This window comes from Malus domestica, chromosome 10, assembly GCF_042453785.1.
Source record: "Malus domestica chromosome 10, GDT2T_hap1".
Classification (NCBI taxonomy): domain Eukaryota; kingdom Viridiplantae; phylum Streptophyta; class Magnoliopsida; order Rosales; family Rosaceae; genus Malus; species Malus domestica.
This window is the reverse complement of record NC_091670.1, coordinates 26,010,853-26,031,426: the sequence shown is the minus strand read 5'-3', so window position 1 is coordinate 26,031,426 and position 20,574 is coordinate 26,010,853. Positions and strand designations below refer to the sequence as shown.

At 37.1% G+C, this 20,574-nt stretch overlaps 2 protein-coding genes and 1 pseudogene across 2 annotated transcripts; 2 read left to right on the top strand and 1 right to left on the bottom strand.

Moving 5' to 3' along the window:
* The first annotated feature begins 3,437 nt into the window (after positions 1–3,437).
* On the top strand, positions 3,438–7,026 carry LOC103429582 (monocopper oxidase-like protein SKU5; annotated as a pseudogene).
* A 3,765-nt stretch (positions 7,027–10,791) lies between these two features.
* LOC103429556 (serine carboxypeptidase-like 20) lies at positions 10,792–14,485 on the top strand. The gene is made up of 14 exons (XM_008367707.4): positions 10,792–11,157; positions 11,249–11,394; positions 11,788–11,864; positions 11,959–12,081; positions 12,329–12,431; positions 12,518–12,555; positions 12,634–12,735; positions 12,856–12,936; positions 13,020–13,265; positions 13,449–13,514; positions 13,628–13,740; positions 13,911–14,024; positions 14,109–14,154; positions 14,273–14,485. The coding sequence occupies exons 1-14, from the start codon at positions 11,012–11,014 to the stop codon at positions 14,354–14,356; spliced, it is 1,485 nt and encodes a 494-aa protein (XP_008365929.3). The 5' UTR covers positions 10,792–11,011; the 3' UTR covers positions 14,357–14,485.
* Positions 14,422–16,809, bottom strand: LOC139188439 (uncharacterized). The gene is made up of 2 exons (XM_070805824.1): positions 16,785–16,809; positions 14,422–15,944 (listed from the first exon to the last, which is right to left on the bottom strand). The coding sequence occupies exon 2, from the start codon at positions 15,651–15,653 to the stop codon at positions 14,556–14,558; it is 1,098 nt and encodes a 365-aa protein (XP_070661925.1). The 5' UTR covers positions 15,654–15,944; positions 16,785–16,809; the 3' UTR covers positions 14,422–14,555.
* Positions 16,810–20,574: the final 3,765 nt, after the last annotated feature.

The following is a 20,574-nucleotide window of genomic DNA, read 5'->3' as shown; positions in this document are numbered from 1 at the left end:
ATTTATTTAAACTAAGAGAATCTTTATTCAAAGGACATAAAACACCAAATAAAATTATATAAACATACCAAATAAAATTACAAACACACCCAAAAAAAAAAAAAAACTCACTAACTGAACTTAAAAAACACACCAAATAAAATTAAATAAACACACCAAATAAAAACAAACACACTAAATGAACTTAAGTTTCTTGAGCTTGTTTCAATTCCCATTGGTGCTCTATCAAGTCAATTTGCCTTTCATTGTGCATATATAGGTCCTAAAGTGCAGTACATCATTGAATGAGCCTTTGATTGTAATGTCCATCCCTTTGTAATGACTCGTGTTGCACGGGTTCTTCGGTGGCATTATGAGCACAATATATTTGTGTTCTGTAATTGTTCATCGTGTCTGACTCATATTCATCAACGGCATCATAATCGTACTCATCTTCCACAATCATGTTACAAAGAATGATGCACGTCATCATGATGGATCGAAGTGACTCTAAATCAAACATTCTGGCAGCACCCCTGATAATCGTCCAACGAGCTTGGAGGATACCAAAACAACGCTCCACATCCTTCTTACACCCCTCTTGACAGCTTGCAAAATGTTTTTCCTTTGCACTTCGTGGACGTGGCACTGTTTTGACAAATCATGACCACCTTGGGTAAATGTCGTGTGCTAGGTAGTATGGCCCATGGTACTTACGTTTGTTGACCCAATACATGACTCTTGGTGCTTTTCCTTGCAGGACATCATTGAACACTGAGGATTGGCCAAGGACATTGAGGTCATTTTGAGCCCCCGAAACACCAAAAAAAGTGTGCCAAATCCATGTATCAAATGATGCCACCGTCTCCAAAATGATACTTTTTGCTCATTTTTTGTCCCCATAAGCTCCTTGCGCACTTGGACAGTTTTTCCAGGTCCAGTGCATACAGTCGATGCTTCCAATCATCCCAGGAAAACCTCGCATCTCGGTCTTCTTCAGAAGCCTTTGCAAGTCCATCTCAGTAGGTCTTCAGAGGTACTCTACGATGTAGATAGATTCAATTGCGGAGCAAAATCTCATCAAGGACTCAAGAATGGTTGATTTCCTCATCCTCGCTACTCATCCACTTGGTCTGCAGATGCTTTATATGCAAGCATTCGCAAGGCAGCAATAATTTTTTACTCAGGAAGAAGACCCATAACACCAAAAGCATCCTTCTTTTGCACAAAGTAAGAATCATGGTTGCAAATAGCAATCATAATTTTGTTGAACAAATGTCATTCCATTCTAAAACAACGTTTAAAGTACGTATCAGGGAATGCACTGTTATGGACAAAATAATTGTCCAAGAGATTTGTACCTCATCGTTGCATGCCTCTATCAAGGTTTGAGGAACGGCTGGGCTTGGAGATCTGAGCCACAGCTTGGATGACTCAACGGGAATGTGAGGCTCTTTGGCTTCTTGCTTTGTCATCTCTCCCTCTACGCTCCTCATCTTCTTCTTCTTCTATCTCATTTTGGGCCACCTGAAGATTGAACATTTTTTCCCCTTGCTTAAGCAATTCTTTCTCTTGCTCTTCGATTTTCCATAACATCCTTGAAGAAGAAGACATTGTAAGAAGGAAGTAGAAACTATGAATAATGATAGAGATTTTGATTTTGGTGTGTGATTTCTTAGGATGGATGGTGGGTTATATGGAGGAAAAAGAAAGGATTAGGTTGTAGATAATGTCACGTGGCATGCAGTAATTTATTAAAAATTTGATCGAAATTTATCCTCAAATATTGTAAACAGATTGTGACAGTGGTGCGACATGATTGGTTAAAAATCTTATCGAAAATCTATCCTCAACGATTCTGAAAGAGTAATGACACGTGGCACGACGGCATTGGATAAATATCTTATCGAAATCTATCACAAAAAATTTTCTTCTCGGATAATGACACATGGCACAACGAGAATTAAAAATCTTATTCGAAATTATTTATAAAATAAAAAATACTAATATTTTATTACCCGTTGCCATGACTATTCAGTATAGGGGTGAAGATGCAAAATGTATTTATTATTCATTAAAGGTAGTTACTATTCATTGGAGGCTATTCAATAGTGACTTGCCCTAGGAAGCCTTTGCAACAATGGAGTTGTTCTAAGCTCAGCGGCCTTCGTCCCAAGTCAAAACGTTGAGTTAGAGAACTGGGTTGGATAGTGCTTCTAGCCTTCTAGGCCATGACGTTGGCCCAATATAATCATTATTATTTTTTTATACAATAAGAGTGATGCTATGAACATTAAATTTGTAGACAAAATTTTAAAAACTAATGGATATAAAAGTTGATGATTAGTCTATTACGTAAGTGTTTGATATACCTACTTATTCATATTGGTGACACATCATTTAATTAACAAATTGAGTCTCCCTAGTATTACCCATTCAATAATATTATACTCTTAAGAAGATTTGATATTTTATAGAATAAAGGAGTGAACTAGATTACATAATAAGTCAACCATAATTAGAAATCTAACTCAACACAAAGAATGTATCTTCATGCGGTTTATGATTTTATGTAAGTCGAACCTGTAACCTCTCACTTACTAGTGAAGAAAAACACACTAGTCTATAGTCTTAATTGGTAATTATTCTATTTTTGAATGAAATCCAATTTAGTGATTAACTTACAACCCCTTGTGGAAACTACCCACAATCACTAACTAGCTATCTAGTGATACTTTTTTTTTTCAATGTTGAAAGAGATATCAATTTCGAATGCCCTGTCGTATTCATCTTCATCTTTGCTCTCCAATCTCCATTAATCCTTGTAGAATGCTCATAACGTAGATAGACTCAATTCATATTTTTGCTCACAGTCATAACCAACTTCCGTTGTATCTGAGCCCAACTTATGTATGGTTGTAACAAACTTCAACATTGTCCATATTGAGTCCACTTTTAAAAATTTAGGACCAACTTAGGACGTAAAAAAAAAATCATAAAAAAAATAAAATAAAGTAAAACTACCCAAAAATTTCACAGTGCAACATCTAATCCTAAAATGTTCAAGATGGAATTGAAAAACGAAAAATGAGTCAAAATGCAAGCTTGTCGAATAGATTGATAGTCGGCGACAATGACAAGAGGGTCTTGATCCCAAAGCAATGAGTCAAAAAGATTTTCTCAGTTGCAGCTCTCAGCCTCTCAGCTACCGTACCTTTAAAGGGCAAAGGGTAATCCACTGTGGCCGTGGCCTCCATCAGCCATCCTTCAGAAAATTGGTATAAAAATGGGACCCGGAACAAAAACAAGCGCCTCTTGTTATTACAAACTGGAATGTTGTTATCAATGTGAAGAATAATCTGGATGAGCCATTGCTTCTCACATGGTAAACTATATGTATACCTTCAGCAACAAGTATTGGTGATACTAATGCTAATAAAGCTTAGTTTAATGCAGGAATGGCATACAACATCGGAAAAACTCTTGGCAAGATGGTGTATCAGGGACTAATTGTCCAATTCATGCTGGATGGAATTGGACGTACGAATTTCAGGTTAAAGATCAAATAGGGAGTTTTTTTACTTCCCTTCCCTGAACTTCCAGAGAGCTTCAGGTGGATATGGTGGAATCAACATAAACAATCGAGCTGTTATTCCACTACCTTTTGAGGTGCCAGATAGAGATATTACCCTCTTTATTACTGATTGGTGCACAAAGAGTCATAAGGTTAGTGTAAATTGTGTTTGGCCACTGCTTGTGTTTCGCTACCTATTTATTCGGTTTCTTAGGCGTGACTCATGTTTGTAAGGAAACAGGACCTAAGGAAAGATGTTGAAAGTGGTACTAGCCTTGGAATTCCTGAAGGTATCCTCATCAACTGAATAGGTCCCTTTCGCTTTGACGAGGGACTTATTGGAGGAGGCAATCCTTTCCTGACAGTAAATGACGAAACAGGTATTTTTCTGGGGTTTGAAACTTGGCATCTCATTAAGTTGTTATCGAACACCCTTTTGGGTCGGGTTCTTATTGTTCTGCTGATATGATTTTACATTTGCGCTTTTATTATCTTGCAATTTTAACAGGATCCGGTTACTGGTAATTTCCTGGAACAGGAAAAACATACCTCTTCCGTGTGCACAATGTTAGTATCTCAACTAGATTGAATGCCACCAGCGATTACTAAATCGTTGCCAGCCCCCGTTTTGTCAATTCCTCTTCATGGGCTAAAACTACTGGGGTTGCCATCTTGCACTACTCCAATTCTCAAGGACCTGCATCAGGTCCTCTCCCTGATCCTCCTAAGGATTACGACACATTTTACTCAATGAATCAAGCAATATCCGTAAGGTTGTTGTAGTGTACGTTTCTTTTTGGTTTACCAGCAAATATATTTGAAAGAATAAAAAATCTCATTCACTTGCTCTTATAATTTTAATGGTGATGGTGATAATTTTCATACATACAGAAATTGCTCATTCTTTCAGTGTTGTCAGAGTCATCAATCTCCGACAAATTAATCCTTTTTCATAGCTTTTTGCTTTATATTACATACGAGAATGTTGAATGATATTACATCCAAACGGACCAAACATCTAGGGAAAGTTACATCTGCATGATATTTTGTTTGTTTCCCTTGGCAGTCCATACATTCATAGCCTTTTTTTGGGTCTTTCTTTGATGCTGTATTTGCTCTCAAATGCTGGGTTGAATGTTGTTACTTCTTCATGACGGTTGTGCAGTTGCAGGTGGAATGTTTCTGCTGGTGCCGCCCTCCAAACCCATAAGTATCTTTTTAATACGTTGAAATCACTGTTACAGATGTATACGTCATCCTCAATAGACCCGCAGAAGTTATAAATGGGAAGTGGTGCACTACCCTCAATGGTATTTCGTACATACCACCTTCAACGCCCCTTAAGCTTGCCCAAAAGTTCAACATTTCAGGGGTGGTAGGGCAGGAATTTCACTGGGAATGGTCCCTGGCTCGAGCACACAACTCCCCGAGGAGTTGGTACTTTGGTTGGTTGTCGGGCTCTCGCTAGCTTGTCGGGCTGCAAGAAGAGGACAGAGTTAGTTCTGAAAGGTGTCTTTGTCGGGCCTTAAGTGTAGGCCATGAGGCTTGCAATCAAAACTAACTAAATGCTGATGCGTGCCACTGCCATCTCTGTATGGCAAATGTAGAATGAATGTATTTAAGCTGATTACTTGCGTCCCAAGTTATTTTGACTTCTCATCATCAAAGGATTATCATGGATGTGTTAAGTCTACATTAAGTTCTTTTCTATGCCTTGAGATCAAGGACTTTTGTTTATCTTGTATGCTTTAAAAGGTGAAGGTCTAGATCGGATTAAGACATCAGTTTCATTTACTTTCATGATAGTAAAAGTACTAAGTGAACCTGATCTGAGAGTTAATGGAACTTTGGATCATCAAGAGACCGAAAAGGACTTGCATATATACTGAGGGATACATTATAACACCAGATCTATTAATGGAAAGGCAAAAACAAAGAGAGTCGGGCAAGATTTCACCTTGTTGGGCAAGGTTAAAACGTCTTGCAGTCTCTTCTCTTGGCAATAACAAAAGGGTTGAGTACTTAAAGGGGATGACTAGAAAAGAGTTTACATATGAGAGATCAATACTACAACATTTAGAAAAAAGGTAGCAAAGCTTTTACATAGACAAAAAATGTCTTTCTATTGGAAATCTGAGGCTAAAAGGGTGCAGAATCTGGACAAAGCGCATCTTTATGAGAATTTGCTTGGCTGAGAGACAAGTTGTATATTTGTTTGTTTGATTGGTTGAATGTCTTTGTCTCTGGGCCCTCTTCCCCCTTTTATAGACGAATTGGCCCAGCCGTGGTGTTTCTGCTCTTACCCGAAAGTAACTAAAGGGTAGTGAGTCATCAACCTTTTTACGTGTTTGCCATCCAAAAAGCACTTTTAGGCCTAGAGTTGGTGAATTTTCATCGGTTGTCACTTCTTGTAAGCAACTAGCCTTTGCATTAATGGGGGAGTGCCAATTGGTCTTTTAGATGGATGATCTGGGCTTAGGTGCTGGGTCTCGAGCGAAATCTCCTTATTGAGCTCTTTTTGGGCTTCCCTTCTTGAAAGCCCAAAGTTTAAATATTAACCCAAACAAGGGGTTTACAAGCTTGATTTCCCGAATAAACTGATGAACAGACCTGCCAAAGTCGACACATCCCTGATTAATGGTACTTTCAAAGGTTTCATGGAAATCATCTTTCAGAACAATGACACCACTGTTCAGAACTACCATTTGGATGGCTCTGCATTTTTTGTCGTGGGGTGAGCTTTTAGTTTTGAATTCGTAATCTGTCTCTGTTCCTAATTATGGAACTGCCAAAGTACAAACATGATCGAACAATTTGATGTGCCCTGTAGTATGGATGTGGGAGTGTGGACAGAGAATAGCAGAAGCACTTACAACAAATGGAATGGCGTTGCTCGCTGCACAACACAGGTACACCTTGGTTCAATGGGCTTGTTGGACACACTCACATTTGCATGCGCATGGAATGGAACAAGATTCTTGGTTGATCCACTTTTAGGTTGATTGCGTATTGTTAATTCATTGCTTCATGCTCATATGGCTATAGGTCTTCCCTGGATCTTGGACAGCCATATTGGTTGTTCTTGACAACGCCGGAATTTGGAACCTTCGTACACAGAATCTGGACTCATGGTATCTAGGCCAAGAAGTTTATTTGAGTGTCGTGAATCGCGAGAATGACCAAAACGAAAATTCTTTGCCTGACAATACCATATATTGTGGACTACTTTCCTCTTTACAGAAGATATCAGAACTCCTCCAAGTTTTCGTCCATTTATTTTACTCGTCCATCGAAATTTATATTTATAGAATCATTAAATAAAGACAATAGCATGCCGAAGATTAAAAACCCTCATTTCAAACTCTGCTAATGCATAGCTCTGTTGGGTTTTCTTCTCCAGGGACCAGACTCAGAGAGGAGTCAAGTTCTCTAGTGCACCACTAATCTTAGCATGTGTGGCTTTCATTCGGTAATCAAGTTACGATCAGCTATAAGCAAAGCGCGCGCTGCGATTCTTTCTACCGAACTGGTACCTTCAGCGCAAATGTAGTTTAAGGGGATGGTAGAAATGCAAAACATACTGAGTGAGATGAGAGTAGAAAGTTGGGATACAATCCATATAGCAATATAACTGTAGTATGTACCATGTAATTTAGTATTACATTGCAAACTATTTGTAATTGTAATTTACCTCCTTGCTGGTAGTTTTAGGCAGTAATGCATGAATTATTTTTGAAATTTGCTTTGCATTAAGGAACTGTTTATCCGAAAGTCGACCTAAAACGGCACGAAAAGGAAAATGAACTGTGTAAAGTTGCAAGATGATGAACTAAAGAGACTTGAAGCTGAAAGAGCTTCAACTAAAGGTTGGGTTATTTGTTTGCCTCTTCTTCTTCTGAGTTTAGATTCTCTCTTTTTAAAAGAACCAATATTCAACCAAACCATATATTTGAGATAAGAATAAATTGTAGCAATGGTCCTCAACTTTATCGCAACTGGAGTAATGGTTTCTTAACTAAAATTTCGTGATTATTGATCCCTAAACTCATCATAACGTGCATCTATGGTCATTTTCGTCAATTCCGTTAGAACTTCTGTCAAAATGAGTCATGTGCATGTACATGATGCTGAATCAAGGGATAAATATGGAAAACCAAATGAGAAAAATTGTAGCAATGTTCCCTCAACTTTAATCCAATTGGAGAAATGGTCCGCCAACTTTAACCCAATTGGAGCAATGATCGCTCAACTTTAAACCAATTAAAGCAACGGTCATTCCAACATGACTCATTTTGACAATTGATAAAAAGGACTATAGATGCTTAAGGGACCAATGGTTATGGATTTTTAATTGATGGACCATTGCTACAATTTCCTCTTGAGATAATTAGGATAACATCTTATAGCTAATTTCCTTGGGGGTGCAATTATTGGACTCCAAAAAACTAATTTGCACTCTAATTTTTTCATATAAACAAACAAAGACTTATTCCACTAAATAGGGTTGCTGTATGAACTTTAGAACGCCACTGGGCTCAGTTTTGTGCCAAGTTTTTCGTTAGCTTCAAGTATTTCATGTCTTTTCTTAGAGTTCATTTCCAAGTCTTTTTAGGTTTTCCCCTACCTATTTTACTCTGAGACTGTTTCACAATCGCATTTTCTAACTGGAGTATTTGGAAGCCTTCGGTTCACATGTGTAAATCACTTTAACCGATTTTTTCTCATTTTATTTTCAATTGTGGTCATTCTAAATTTTGTATATTTAGAAAGAACAAAAAAACATTTACAAAGAGTGTAAAATCATTTATTTGGAGTTCCGATAACATCTTTATGTCTTGGATTGTCTAATATCATAAATCAATCAATTTCAACAGTTTTTCTAATTATCTTGATTGAAAAAGTGGCTATTGAGATAATTGGCTTAACATATGGATCCTCCCCAATTTCTGCCAATAAAATATCTTCAAATCTTTTATTTGGGTGCCTAAAATTAGACTAAAGGTGTGAAAAATCAGGTGCAAAGACAAGCATCACGGTTCTCTGATAGTGAAATGGTACTTGAAATACGTCATGATTATTGGGTCCCTCACTCTTGTTTTGTTTTTTTGTTGTTTGTTTGAATTAAAAGAAAGGAAAGGAGATTGAAAACCATCATCATAATCATCCCACTCAAAATACTTAAAAGAGTAAACCCCACACATAATCATTATTCTCTTATGAAGATACGTGGGAATATTGTAGGAAATTTTAACTAAACACTTCTGATACTGTTCACTTTTAACGAAAAATCACATTTTTATCTTTTCATAGTACTATTTACTACACATTTATTTGTCATTTTTCATTAAAACTAAAGTTTTTTTTAACTTTTCTTTAGTTTTCCTAATATTATAGTAGTTGAAGGAGAATCAATGGTTAAAATTAAGAGGAGTTGGGTAAAAAGGTGAAACATGATGTGTTGAAATTATTTCTCGTCAGCAATCTAGTGGATGAGGATTTCTCTACTAACTCATGGGCTCAAAACGTGCTTAATGTGACCTTACCTAAAAACATTAGTTTCGCAAACAACAATCACATCCACCATTAGTTTGGTATTTACCATCTTACAAGTCACTTAATTTCTTGTTTGGTCACAAAGACAATGTTATAAAAAAATATATAAAAAAAAGACTAAATTTGTAGATAAAATTTAGAAACTAAATGATGTGTCACCAATAGAAATGAGCACGTTTATCAAAGCTTAGGTAATAAACCAATCATCAACTTTCACGTCCTTTAATTTTCAAAATTTAGTTTTTTCTAGCATTACTCAAAAAAAAAAAAAAAAAAAAAAAACACTACTAGAAAAATGTACATAAGCAACTTAGAAAATCCGTTGTTTTCTACTAATAGAACTCTACTTTATCAGTTTCTTAGAAAATCCGTTATTCACCACTCATAGAACTCTACTTTATCAATCGAGTAAATTAATTTTGTCAAAATAAATTATGTTAGAAGGACCATTGTTACAATTGGGTTCCTCAACTCATCAAAACGTATAACTATGGTCATTTTCTCCAACTTTGTCAGAATTTTGTCAAAATGAGTTATGTTGGAAGGATCATTGCTACAATTGGGTTAAAGTTGAGTGACCATTACTCCAATTAGCTTAAAGTTGAGGGATAATTTCTCCAGTTGAATTAAAGTTAAGGGATTAATGGTAATGAATTTTTAGTTGAGGGACCATAGTTGCACGTTTTGATAAGTTGAGGGACCAATGGTAATGGATTTTTAGTTGATGGACTATTGCTCCAATTAAGTTAAAGTTAAAGAACCATTGTTATAATTTACTCTTATCAGTTTGTATTCTCTTAAAACATGTGTAGTTAATTTGGAAGTTACCAAACGTGAAGCTAAAATATATTATCTTCTAATATAATAGTCAATATTTTATTAACAAATGATATTATTACATTAAGAAGAGTGGACTAAGGCCTGGTTTGGTACTCAGGTGATTCTGAAAAAAGCTGGTATAAAAAAAAACTAGGAACTATTTTTGTGTTTGGTAAACATTCAGCTTCAGTTTTTTTTCACAGTTTTGGGTGAAAAAAAGGCCAAAAACAAGAAGCTGCAAAACCCAGCTGTGAAAAATCGATTTTTTTTTCACATTTGTTTTATATAAAAGTTTACCAAACACTATAATACTGTTTTTTTTTTTCAAAAGAACTTTTACAAAAAAGTTTACCAAACACTTTGCTGCTATATTTCACAGCTGCTTATTCTAACAGCACAGCAGAAACAACTTTTTTTTCAAAGCACATCAATACCAAATCAACCCTAAGCCTCATAATGACCTAACAATAATGTGGTTCAAATTCGTATTTGATGATAATCGAATTTAAGATCTCTCACTAACAAATAAAAACTAATATCATTAAACTGCAGTACTAAGTGACAACTGTTAATTAATTAATTTAACCTCAAAAAAGAGTCTTGGTCAATCCATTGGCATCACACATTTCTTCCCTGTCACCCTTTCTCCCACCCTCACACGTTAAGCGCTAATGATGGCCAGAAACACCAAAACTGTCCCCAATTATGGGGCACCTTTCCACTTTCAGTTGCCACGACACCTGATTGGTCAATTCTCAACACGTTTCAGACACCCATTGGTCTAGAAGACCACACTCTTGCCGCTGCAGCACAACAGCAGAGTTTTAGCGGCGTCAGCATTTGATGCTTTTAGCAACTCTCACTTTAATCATCCTTTTATTCCACTTTTCTGTTTCTTTTTCTTGGCTTGTAAGCAACAGCTGCAAAAGTCAGCAACTTGTATGGCAGACTAATCAATTCAATCACTAATCATCCCACTTAACTATTAATTAATCCCAGAAAAGATCGTATAAATTCTCTTGTCACAGTGTTTTGATTTGATAAACGACACCCTTCTTGTTTTTCTAAATTTTATCAGAAGAAGTAATGGCTGGGAGAATATTATATTTATTTTTTGTGCCATTAATTTACACTTTCTTGAGCATTTTGCCAACCCAATCAGCTCCTCAATCTGCACTCGTATCCCAGATTCCTGGATTCAGTGGCACTCTTCCTTCAAAACATTATGCTGGGTAAGTAAGATTTTTGTCAGTTTAAGTGCGTGTGGATTTCTGGGATTGTTCGTGTTATGGTTGTTCATTTTTTTGTGGGTTTGTTTTGAAGGTATGTGACAGTTGACCAGAGTCATGGGAGGAACCTGTTCTACTATTTCGTCGAATCAGAAGGGAAGCCGGCGGAGGATCCGGTGGTTCTGTGGCTCAATGGTGGACCTGGATGCTCCAGCTTTGATGGCTTTGTTTATGAGCATGGTAATGTTTCCCAGTTCACTTTATTGCTTATAGTCATTACATGTTGTCTTCTAGTATTTGATTCTTCTATGTTCTTGGTTTGAAATAATGTGTCTACTTTCAAATGGCTAAAACATATTGGGCTCGTTTGGTGCTTAGGAGTGAATTCGATCGGATAACTCATATATGTTGAAGTAAGAAATAAAGGTAGAGGCGAAGTGTTTTTCATTTTGTGGGATTAGAGGGGATCCTACCATTTTCTGAGGATTGGAATAGATAAATTTTCTACCAACGTAATTCATCTTCTACCGTCACCTTCAATAAAATTTACTAATAGGATAATTCTCATAAAGTTGAAAACTTTTTGTAATTTAATTAGCCTATGAAAACATTGATTCTGTCCATATTTTTCAGGGCCATTCAATTTTGAAAAGGCCAAGACCAAGGGAAGTCTGACCCAACTCCACCTTAATCCATATAGCTGGTCGAAGGTTGCTACTTTGAGATGTGAAATGAATATTATCTCTGAATTTTATTTCTTATTTTTCTTTGTATAAGTGAAATCAATTATTTTCATGTTATTAGGTTTCCAACATTATATATCTGGACTCTCCTGCTGGTGTTGGATTTTCTTACTCAAAAAATGAGACTGACTATGAAACTGGGGATCTAAAGACTGCCTCTGATTCCCACGCATTTCTCCTCAAGGTGAAAAAGGAAACAACTTGAAAAGATGTTCGCCGAAAAATCTAGATTACATCAATGTATGGTATACATTGTGAAATTTAACGGCTAGATGTGAAGTCAAAAAATCCAAGAGAACTTAATAGGTGGATGTGATCCATTTGAAAGGCAATGTATACTTTACATTGATGTATAGATAAGAACTCGTTTATCATTTTGTTTGTTCTAATTTCCCAGAGTAGTACTAATGCATCTGCTCTCTTGTAAACAGTGGTTTGAACTTTATCCTGAGTTCCTCTCCAACCCATTTTTTATTGCTGGGGAGTCATATGCCGGAGTCTACGTGCCGACGCTTTCTTCTGAAGTAGTAAAAGGTAAATCAGTCAATAATGTTAACGTTAGAAGTTAACTTACATATTGAAACCAAAATCTAAGGGTGGAGCTCCCGATGTTTCAACAGGAATTGATGCTGGTGTAACGCCTGTTCTCAACTTCAAGGTATTTATCTGTATAGGTAGTCCTTTTGTAAATTTGAATCATTTCTGGCTCCAAACCTCAAATGACTGCATAACACAGGGTTATCTGGTGGGAAATGGCGTTACGGATGATAAATTCGATGGTAACGCTCTTGTTCCGTTTGCACACGGGATGGGACTGATATCAGATGATCTATACGAGGTTTGTATAGAATGACCAATTTGACACTAGCAACTGTAATGCTTATTTCACCCCCTTTGCCGCCCGCCCCCCCCAAAAAAAAAAAGGTAGTAATTTGGGTGAGACGTGTTTGTGCTTCAGGAGGTTAACACGGCGTGCGGAGGAAACTACATTTATCCGGTGAATGATAATTGTGAGAGCAAGCTTAAAAAAGTTGACAAGGTAATACAAATCTCAATATTTTGTGTATAACATGCAATGCTATGTTTTTATTTAACTGACTTTAAGATTTTTGTTGATCCCAGAACATAGAAGATTTGAACATATATAACATTCTGGAACCATGCTATCACAGCACAGATTCGAGTAAGAGCAGAAAAGTTACAAAGAGCGGATTGCCATCTAGCTTTCGACGGTTGGGTGAGACTGAAAGGCCACTTGCTGTCAGAAAAAGAATGTTTGGTCGTGCCTGGCCTCTTAGAGCTCCTGTGAGGGATGGTATTGTTCCAACTTGGCCGGAGCTGATGGATAGTGAAAGTGTTCCGTGTATTGTGAGTTGCTTAGTCTGTTACAATTTTCATCTTTTGATCCCCTTTCCCATTGTCAGCCATTAATTTCTTGATTCGATAGTAAGTATACTTCCCTGAAAAGGCTAAAAGAAAGATTGTTCAACTTCGATACTAGAATACTATTCTCATGTACAAGAGGCCTTAGATTTGATATGTCTCCTGCAGAATGATGAGGTTGCTACTGAATGGTTGAACAACGAAACTGTTAGGAAGGCAATCCATGCAGAAACGGTAAGGTTTATCAGAGTTAATGTTTTAAACCAGAAACGAAAGTTTGTCAATGTCTAGTCCTGCTGGCTCCGAGAAGCATTGTAGCTTTTTGAAATCCTTTTTGCACTATGTAGGATTTTTCATGGGAATTATGCACAAGCAGAATTGAATTTTATCATGATTCTGGAAGTATGATCAAGTACCACAAGAACCTCACTGCAAAGGGTTATCGGGCACTTATATATAGGTAATCTCCAATTACAATGTCATCTATTAAAGTCATGCCTGTCGAAAATTCTCTAAAGCTTTCTTTTCACCTTCGCTACAATGTTCGCTTTGATTGCGCTAAAATGGGAGAAGTAAATGAAAATTGAATGTTATAACTGATATGCATTCCTGTTCGATTTTTTGTGGCAGCGGTGATCATGATATGTGTGTTCCTTTCACTGGGAGTGAAGCATGGACTAGATCACTTGGTTATAAGATTGTGGATGAATGGAGGCCATGGACTTCGAACGGACAAGTTGCTGGGTAAATACTATTACATATTTCCGACATCAAACATTGTGAAATATGGTACTGGTGTAGTGAATAATCGAATGTAAATGGCCGCAGGTACACACAGGGTTACGAGAATAACCTCACCTTTCTAACTGTAAAGGTCAGCGCACGAAAATGTTTTTCTTTCTACGATAGGCTATACTGAAACTGTACTAGCTGGTCCTTTTGATTGGATTCAGTTGCGATTTTAATACATTCGTTTTAATGTATTGGTGCAGGGGTCTGGACATACAGTTCCAGAGTACAAACCACGAGAGGCGTTTGATTTGTTTAGCCGGTTTTTGGCTGGAAAACCACAATAAGAGAGCGAGAGCGATGTTGCTATTTATTGCTTATGCTACACAAATTTTAGAGAGAATAAATCATATGGTCAGAAAAAGAAATGTTTGCATTACTATTGAATTAAACTACTTTTACATTGACTCTGCTAACATTCTTTCTCTAGAAATGATCTCTGAAATGCTAACAAACAAGAATTAAAGCTAACAACTCTGCCATGAACTAGATCCAGCTGTTCAGTTCCTGCGACAAACGGCGTTGTTTGTTCATCAACTGCGTTCTCGCCTTGTCTAAATGAGAGTTCCTCCAAACCCTCTCCTTCTTTGTAGCTTCCTTCGTTAGCAAGTACGGATCTCTTTCTTTCGGTAAAAAGAAACGGGTCCTGCTCTTATCAGTAGTAGACGCATACAATTCTTCACCAACCTCGGCGACTTCGTATGGATCAAAATTGAACACCCTCCACAGCTTCTCATTTTCCTTCATGTGTAGTTCAAACCCGTCAGCTATAAAACCCTTCAAAAACTGCCACTGAATCATCTGGTACCATGACGATAACTTCAGATCAATCCCATTGACCGCTACAGATGCTCCCGGGCAGCAAAAATTCTGAAAATAAATCATAATTTGGCGGACTTTCTTCGCAGCATTCACATCACCTCCCATGTTTGGGTAAACGGACTTGAGTTTCGTCAAAACATTCTGTGTCAGCAATTGTTGCAAATCCGAATACTTGATCGCGCTCGGAACCTTTTCTTCAGATCTCCAGAACTTGTCCAAACTACCAGTCTCAAATATCAAAGCTAGAGCTTCAGTAGCCGCCACACATACTGATTTATCGCCGTGCTCTAACAGATTACAGAAGTAAGAAATCGCCCCATTCCAGTAGTTGTAGCTGAGCCGCCATCCCTCCATGCTTGTAAGAAGAAACATCCAAGCATATATTCCGGCAACCAGAACCTCTGGCAAAAGCTCTTTCGCAGATTCCGGAGCACTGATAAAATTCCAAACAACCTGCATTGCAGTTTCAGTCTCCTCCGAGTTAGTTGCACCAAAGAAACTCACAACAGCCAAGCATTGCAGCAGCTTCACCGCCGGTTCATGTCCCGATTCCAGAGACATGGAAATCAGGGGAAGCAACTGTCCGTAGATTTCGGACATTTTATCCTCGCCCTCGACGATCAGGGCCAGCAAGCCTATGGTATGAAGCGAAAGCTGCTTCTCTAAGAGGGAAGCCGAATCCTTTTTCTGGAAATTAAAGCATCTCTGTAGAAAAAATGTAAAAGTTATTAAATTTCCTTCCAGATAGTCATAATCATCCATGAAATCCTTTTTAATTAATCGCTTGATTAACGAGGCCAGCGCCGCCTCTCGATCGGACCCCTTCGACCAAGACAACCGATTCAAGTGAGAGGAAAGCTCAATCTCTTCCGGTTTCGGAGCCAAGTAAATGAAAAAATCAATGTCTGAGACATCAATCTGATCATAAGGTATACCTCTCTCTCTTAGCGGCGGACGTTTCTCTCTTGCTCTCGGCACAATCGACGCACCCGAATTCTCTCTTGCTCTCGTCACGATCGACGCACCCGAACCCTTCTGCCGTTGTGCGTTCTTCTGGCGGTGTACGTTCATCGTGATTCGTGAGAAGTTCCAAGCTCAAACCAAATATTAGGATGCAAAGATTGTTGTGGGTGAAATTGTTGATGTGGTGAATGAATATATATAGGGTTTTGGTTTCATGTTTACTAATCCTACACTGAATAGGAAAGATTTTCCCTAACTTAGACTGCATGCAATCTCCTAATCCAATTAAAAAACGGTATCCATCTCCGCTCATATGTCTAAATGAGATTTATGTTTGGACTTGAACATTTGTTTTTGTGATTAGAAGAAAAACTGAAAATATAACTTTAACCCTTGAAATTCAATTTTTTCCATATAAAACCCAAAATACGTTTTTTGCTCGAATAAAACTCATTGACTAGACTCTAAATAAGCAAATTCATTAATTATGTTTGACTATACCTATTTAAAATTTTTTCAGATGCCTAACATACCCTCATTTAAATGTTTAATGTACACAATTAATTCTAAGCAAATTGTAAAGGGGAATTAATGATTTTACAAAAATAATAAGGAAATTTAGTAAAAGGTCAATAAAATTTTTACTAATGAATCATATATCAATGGTCAATTTTATTTTTGAACTTAATCAATGAAATATTTTTGTTAATTAGATATAGGTCAATAAGAAATGTTACATGGTGTCAAGCCCATATAAATAGTTATACAATTACTTAATCAGTAATTTTTCTACGACTTTCGTGCCTTCCTAATCATCTGAAATTCCCAATTAATCTCGGAAGATTTCTCAATCTAATCAGGCAGATAAGATAAGAACGCAAGGAAACAAAAACAGGGGGTACCCAGACAAAAAAGAGGCAGGAAGCTCACATCTTTTGGAGCCGAATCAAATCTGGCAAACCCTTGGGGATTGAGGCCTCGCTTGTCGTTGAAGCAACCTATTTACAACGACGACGAGGAGGAGGAGGAGTGCAGGTCTTGGGGTCGGAGGTTTTCCACGGCGTTCACTTGGGGTTTCGCGCTCAGGATCGCTCTCCTCCTCCTCCTCCTTGTGGCCGCTGTTGACACGGCTTGTTTTACTCTTCCTGTTGAAAAGGTTCGGTTTTTCTCATCTGGGTCGGCTTTGTTTTCGTTTTTTGATAGCTCAATCTGTGAGTTTCTTCCTGGTGGGTTTTGTTTTCCGTTTAGTTTGCGATGATTTTCCAATGTGTTTTGATTGATTTTGATTTGGGTATGCATCTTTTTGTTGTATGGATTATTGGATTGGTCTCACATTTCGAATTGACGGAAACTTTGGTGCTGCTTTATATGTTTCAGACGTTGACAGTAAATTTGAAAGGAATTTAGGGAGGTGCCCAATTTGATGGGCTTGAAACTGAGATTCCATTTTCAAGCATGCCCAACTCACTTTGATTTTTAGTTTATTTGTAACTAGATTTTTGTAACACTTGAATATGGACACAGTTATCGCTTTGTTGCTTGTTAGCATACAAACAATCACACTTTTCCATTTACATCCAAATGTGACAATGCAGTAGGACTTCCCTTTCGGATTTGCACACTTTTCCATTTACAATGATCAATGGGATTAGCCATGGATAACGAAAGACAAATTGGTTTTCGACATGTTTTAATTGAAGCCCAAATCAGATACTGCATAAAAAACAAATTCAAAAAAAAGTTACCGCATTGCAGTGTCTTAATCAAAATGTCAAAAAAAAAAAAAAAAAAAAAACTGAGTCAGGAAATGAATCTATCTCCAAATGTAAAAATAATATAAAAATTGAACCAAGAAACAAACACTGCATTGTAGTGTTTGAATCCAAATGTAAAAAAATCAAGAGTCGCATGATGAATGATGGGAAAAACAAAACTAGGAAGTGGACACTGCAACGCAACGTCTGAATCCAAATGTGAAAAACAAAATCAAGAAACAGACACTACATTGTAGTGTTTGAATTCATATTGACATATTCCAAAATATTAATATATGAGAAACAATGTGTCATTTCAAGTGGGTGACAGCTGTAGTGACAGATTTTGTAATTATTGTTTATTTTAAAGGCATTTAAGTATTATAATACATGATTAACCTATTTATAATTAATATAAATATTGTTGATCTATTGTTAATATTGTAACTTTTTATTGATTTTATACAAAATTTACCCAAAATAATATTTTACATATAAATGTAGGGATTTGTTGGTTTGGATCCGTGATAGTATCAATTTGACAATCAATTTCGAATTGTCACAAATTTACGGATTTGTTGATTCAATCTTTCCTTACCACATTTAAAACGGAGAAAAGCCTATAGTTCGCACACTCGAATTCCAATTTACCATTACAATGAGTCCATATTATATATAGGTGAATTATTGTAATTTAAAAATATATAAAAAAAATTGTTGTCAAAGTAAAAGTATATAAATTAATGGATATAAAGTTGCAAGTAAATTAATTTTAGGATAAAGAAAAAGAAAAAAAAGCCAACTATAGGTAAATTATTTACATATACAGTGTAGAATATTTGGTTCACATAAAAAATGTAGGTAAATTGGTATCACGTACACAATTTACCTACTTGCATTATAGGTAAAATACCAACGAAATATGAAAATATTATTTGCATATATCATAGGTAAATTGCCAAAAGAAATATGAGAATGTGTATAAACTGTAGGTAAATAACCAACTATAGGGCAATACTATTTATATAGGTAAATTAGTAGAGATGTTTTACTATTATATATAAGGAGAATAATTTACCCTGAATAACAATGTAGTCATGATTTAATGTAATGCACTAGATTGTTGTAGAAAATAAATAAATAAATGGTCAGTGTTGTAAATAGTATAATATGTATGCCCACATGCATACTGTAAACATGTCATATGTTTAACAGTGTTTTTGTTTGTTTCCATGGCGATGCTCTATAAATAGAGCTTTACGAATGTTTAACAAAGCAGAGAGAGAAAAAGGAAAAGAAAAATATCTAATAGCAATAATATACATTACTTCCTCTGCAACAGCTTGTGTTGGTATAATACTCTGCAACTGCTTCGTTCCTGTCCCAAATAAAGGTTATCTCTCTATAACTTTTACATTTTTATAACACGTTATCAGCACGAGTCTCTAAGTATAACCATGTCTCATTTACATTCACTAAACAATAAAGGAAATCATTCTCTCATTTCTCTCCGCCGAACAAAAAAAAAATGTTTCCTCTAAGGTTTTTCTTGTTCATCTTCTTCATCTGCCTCAACTGCGCGGTATATCCTCACAACGAACTATTTGCTCCATGCCTGTTCGTAGTTCTCCAACTAGCGGTTACATACATCTTTGATTACTTGTTTGGTTTGGATATTGATTACTAACATAGTATTTATATTGATTTTACTGCAATCCAAGATGGTGCGGTACAATCGCCCATCTTGAACTGCAAATTTCATCTTACTGCGATCCAAGATGGTGCGGTATCATCGCCTATCTTGGACTGCAGATCTACTTTTACTGCAAATTTCCGGTGGAGCGGTATAATCGCCCACCCTGCTCTGCGTATTTCAATTTTCTTGCTACTTGAGTGGTGCAGACTAATCGCCCATTCCATGTTACATTCTTTCAATGAGAATGGTGCGGTACAATCGCCCTTCTCATTCACCCTGAAAATCTCGAGCCAGAAGTTTCGAGTGCTTATCATTTTGGCCTGAAGATCAAAATGAAAAATTTGTAAGAACCAGAAGTTCTAACATCACATTCCTCTAGGAATACATATTACTGCAAGTTCTTACACATCTCATTTTCTTTCAGAAAAGAAAATGACGAACTTGGCTAAGCTTGAATATGCTGCCCTGGACATTACCGGGAAGAATTACCTTACTTGGGTACTTGATACCAAGATCTATCTGGAAGCAGGGAATCTTGGAGATACCATCAGGCGAAGGCTAACTTAACGGTTGAAGATCCGTTAGCTCTCTGGGAGGCCTTGCGAAGCAGATACAATCACCAGACAACGGTGATTCTTCCAAAAGCTCGCTATGAGTGGTCTCACCTGAGAATTCAGGATTTCAAATCAATGGCGGAGTACAATTCTGCGTTGTTCAGGATTACCTCTCAGATGAAGCTCTGTGGGGATACCATTACTGATGAAATGTTGCTGGAAAAGACTTACAGCACATTTCATGCCAATAACGTGCTCCTGCAGCAGCAGTATAGAGCGCGAGGCTACACTGAATACAATCAGCTGATATATGTGCTCCTGGTAGCTGAACAGAACAATGAGCTCCTGATGAAAAACCATAATTCCCGACCTACTGGATCTGCACCATTCCCAGAAGTAAATGCTGCTTCCCTCAAAGTGAACGCCACATCCTCTGGTGGTAATTATCATAAACAAGGACGTGGCCACAAACGAGGTCGATGGAATAGGAAAGGCAAGAACCATGGTGGTCAGTTTCACAACCAGGTTCAGAGGCATAATTTTGGCCCGAGCTTCAAAAATGTGAATCGTCACAAAGGCAAAGCTAACATGACTAATGCTCCCAGGAACTCTGAAGGAGCCTGCCATAGGTGTGGTGGCAATGGGCATTGGGTGCGAACTTGTTGTACCCCAAAACATCTGGTGGAGTTGTATCAAGCCTCCCTCAAGAAGAAGGG

What these genes read in the sequence shown, in the direction of transcription:
- LOC103429556 (XM_008367707.4), top strand. Translation starts at nt 11,012, where the DNA reads ATGGCTGGGAGAATATTATATTTATTTTTTGTGCCATTAATTTACACT. An exon ending in TTCTTCTGAAGTAGTAAAAG is followed by an intron (nt 12,432 to 12,517) that starts GTAAATCAGTCA and finishes ATGTTTCAACAG; the next exon opens with GAATTGATGCTGGTGTAACG. An exon ending in AGCTTAAAAAAGTTGACAAG is followed by an intron (nt 12,937 to 13,019) that starts GTAATACAAATC and finishes TGTTGATCCCAG; the next exon opens with AACATAGAAGATTTGAACAT.
- LOC139188439 (XM_070805824.1), bottom strand. Translation starts at nt 15,653, where the DNA reads ATGGATGATTATGACTATCTGGAAGGAAATTTAATAACTTTTACATTT.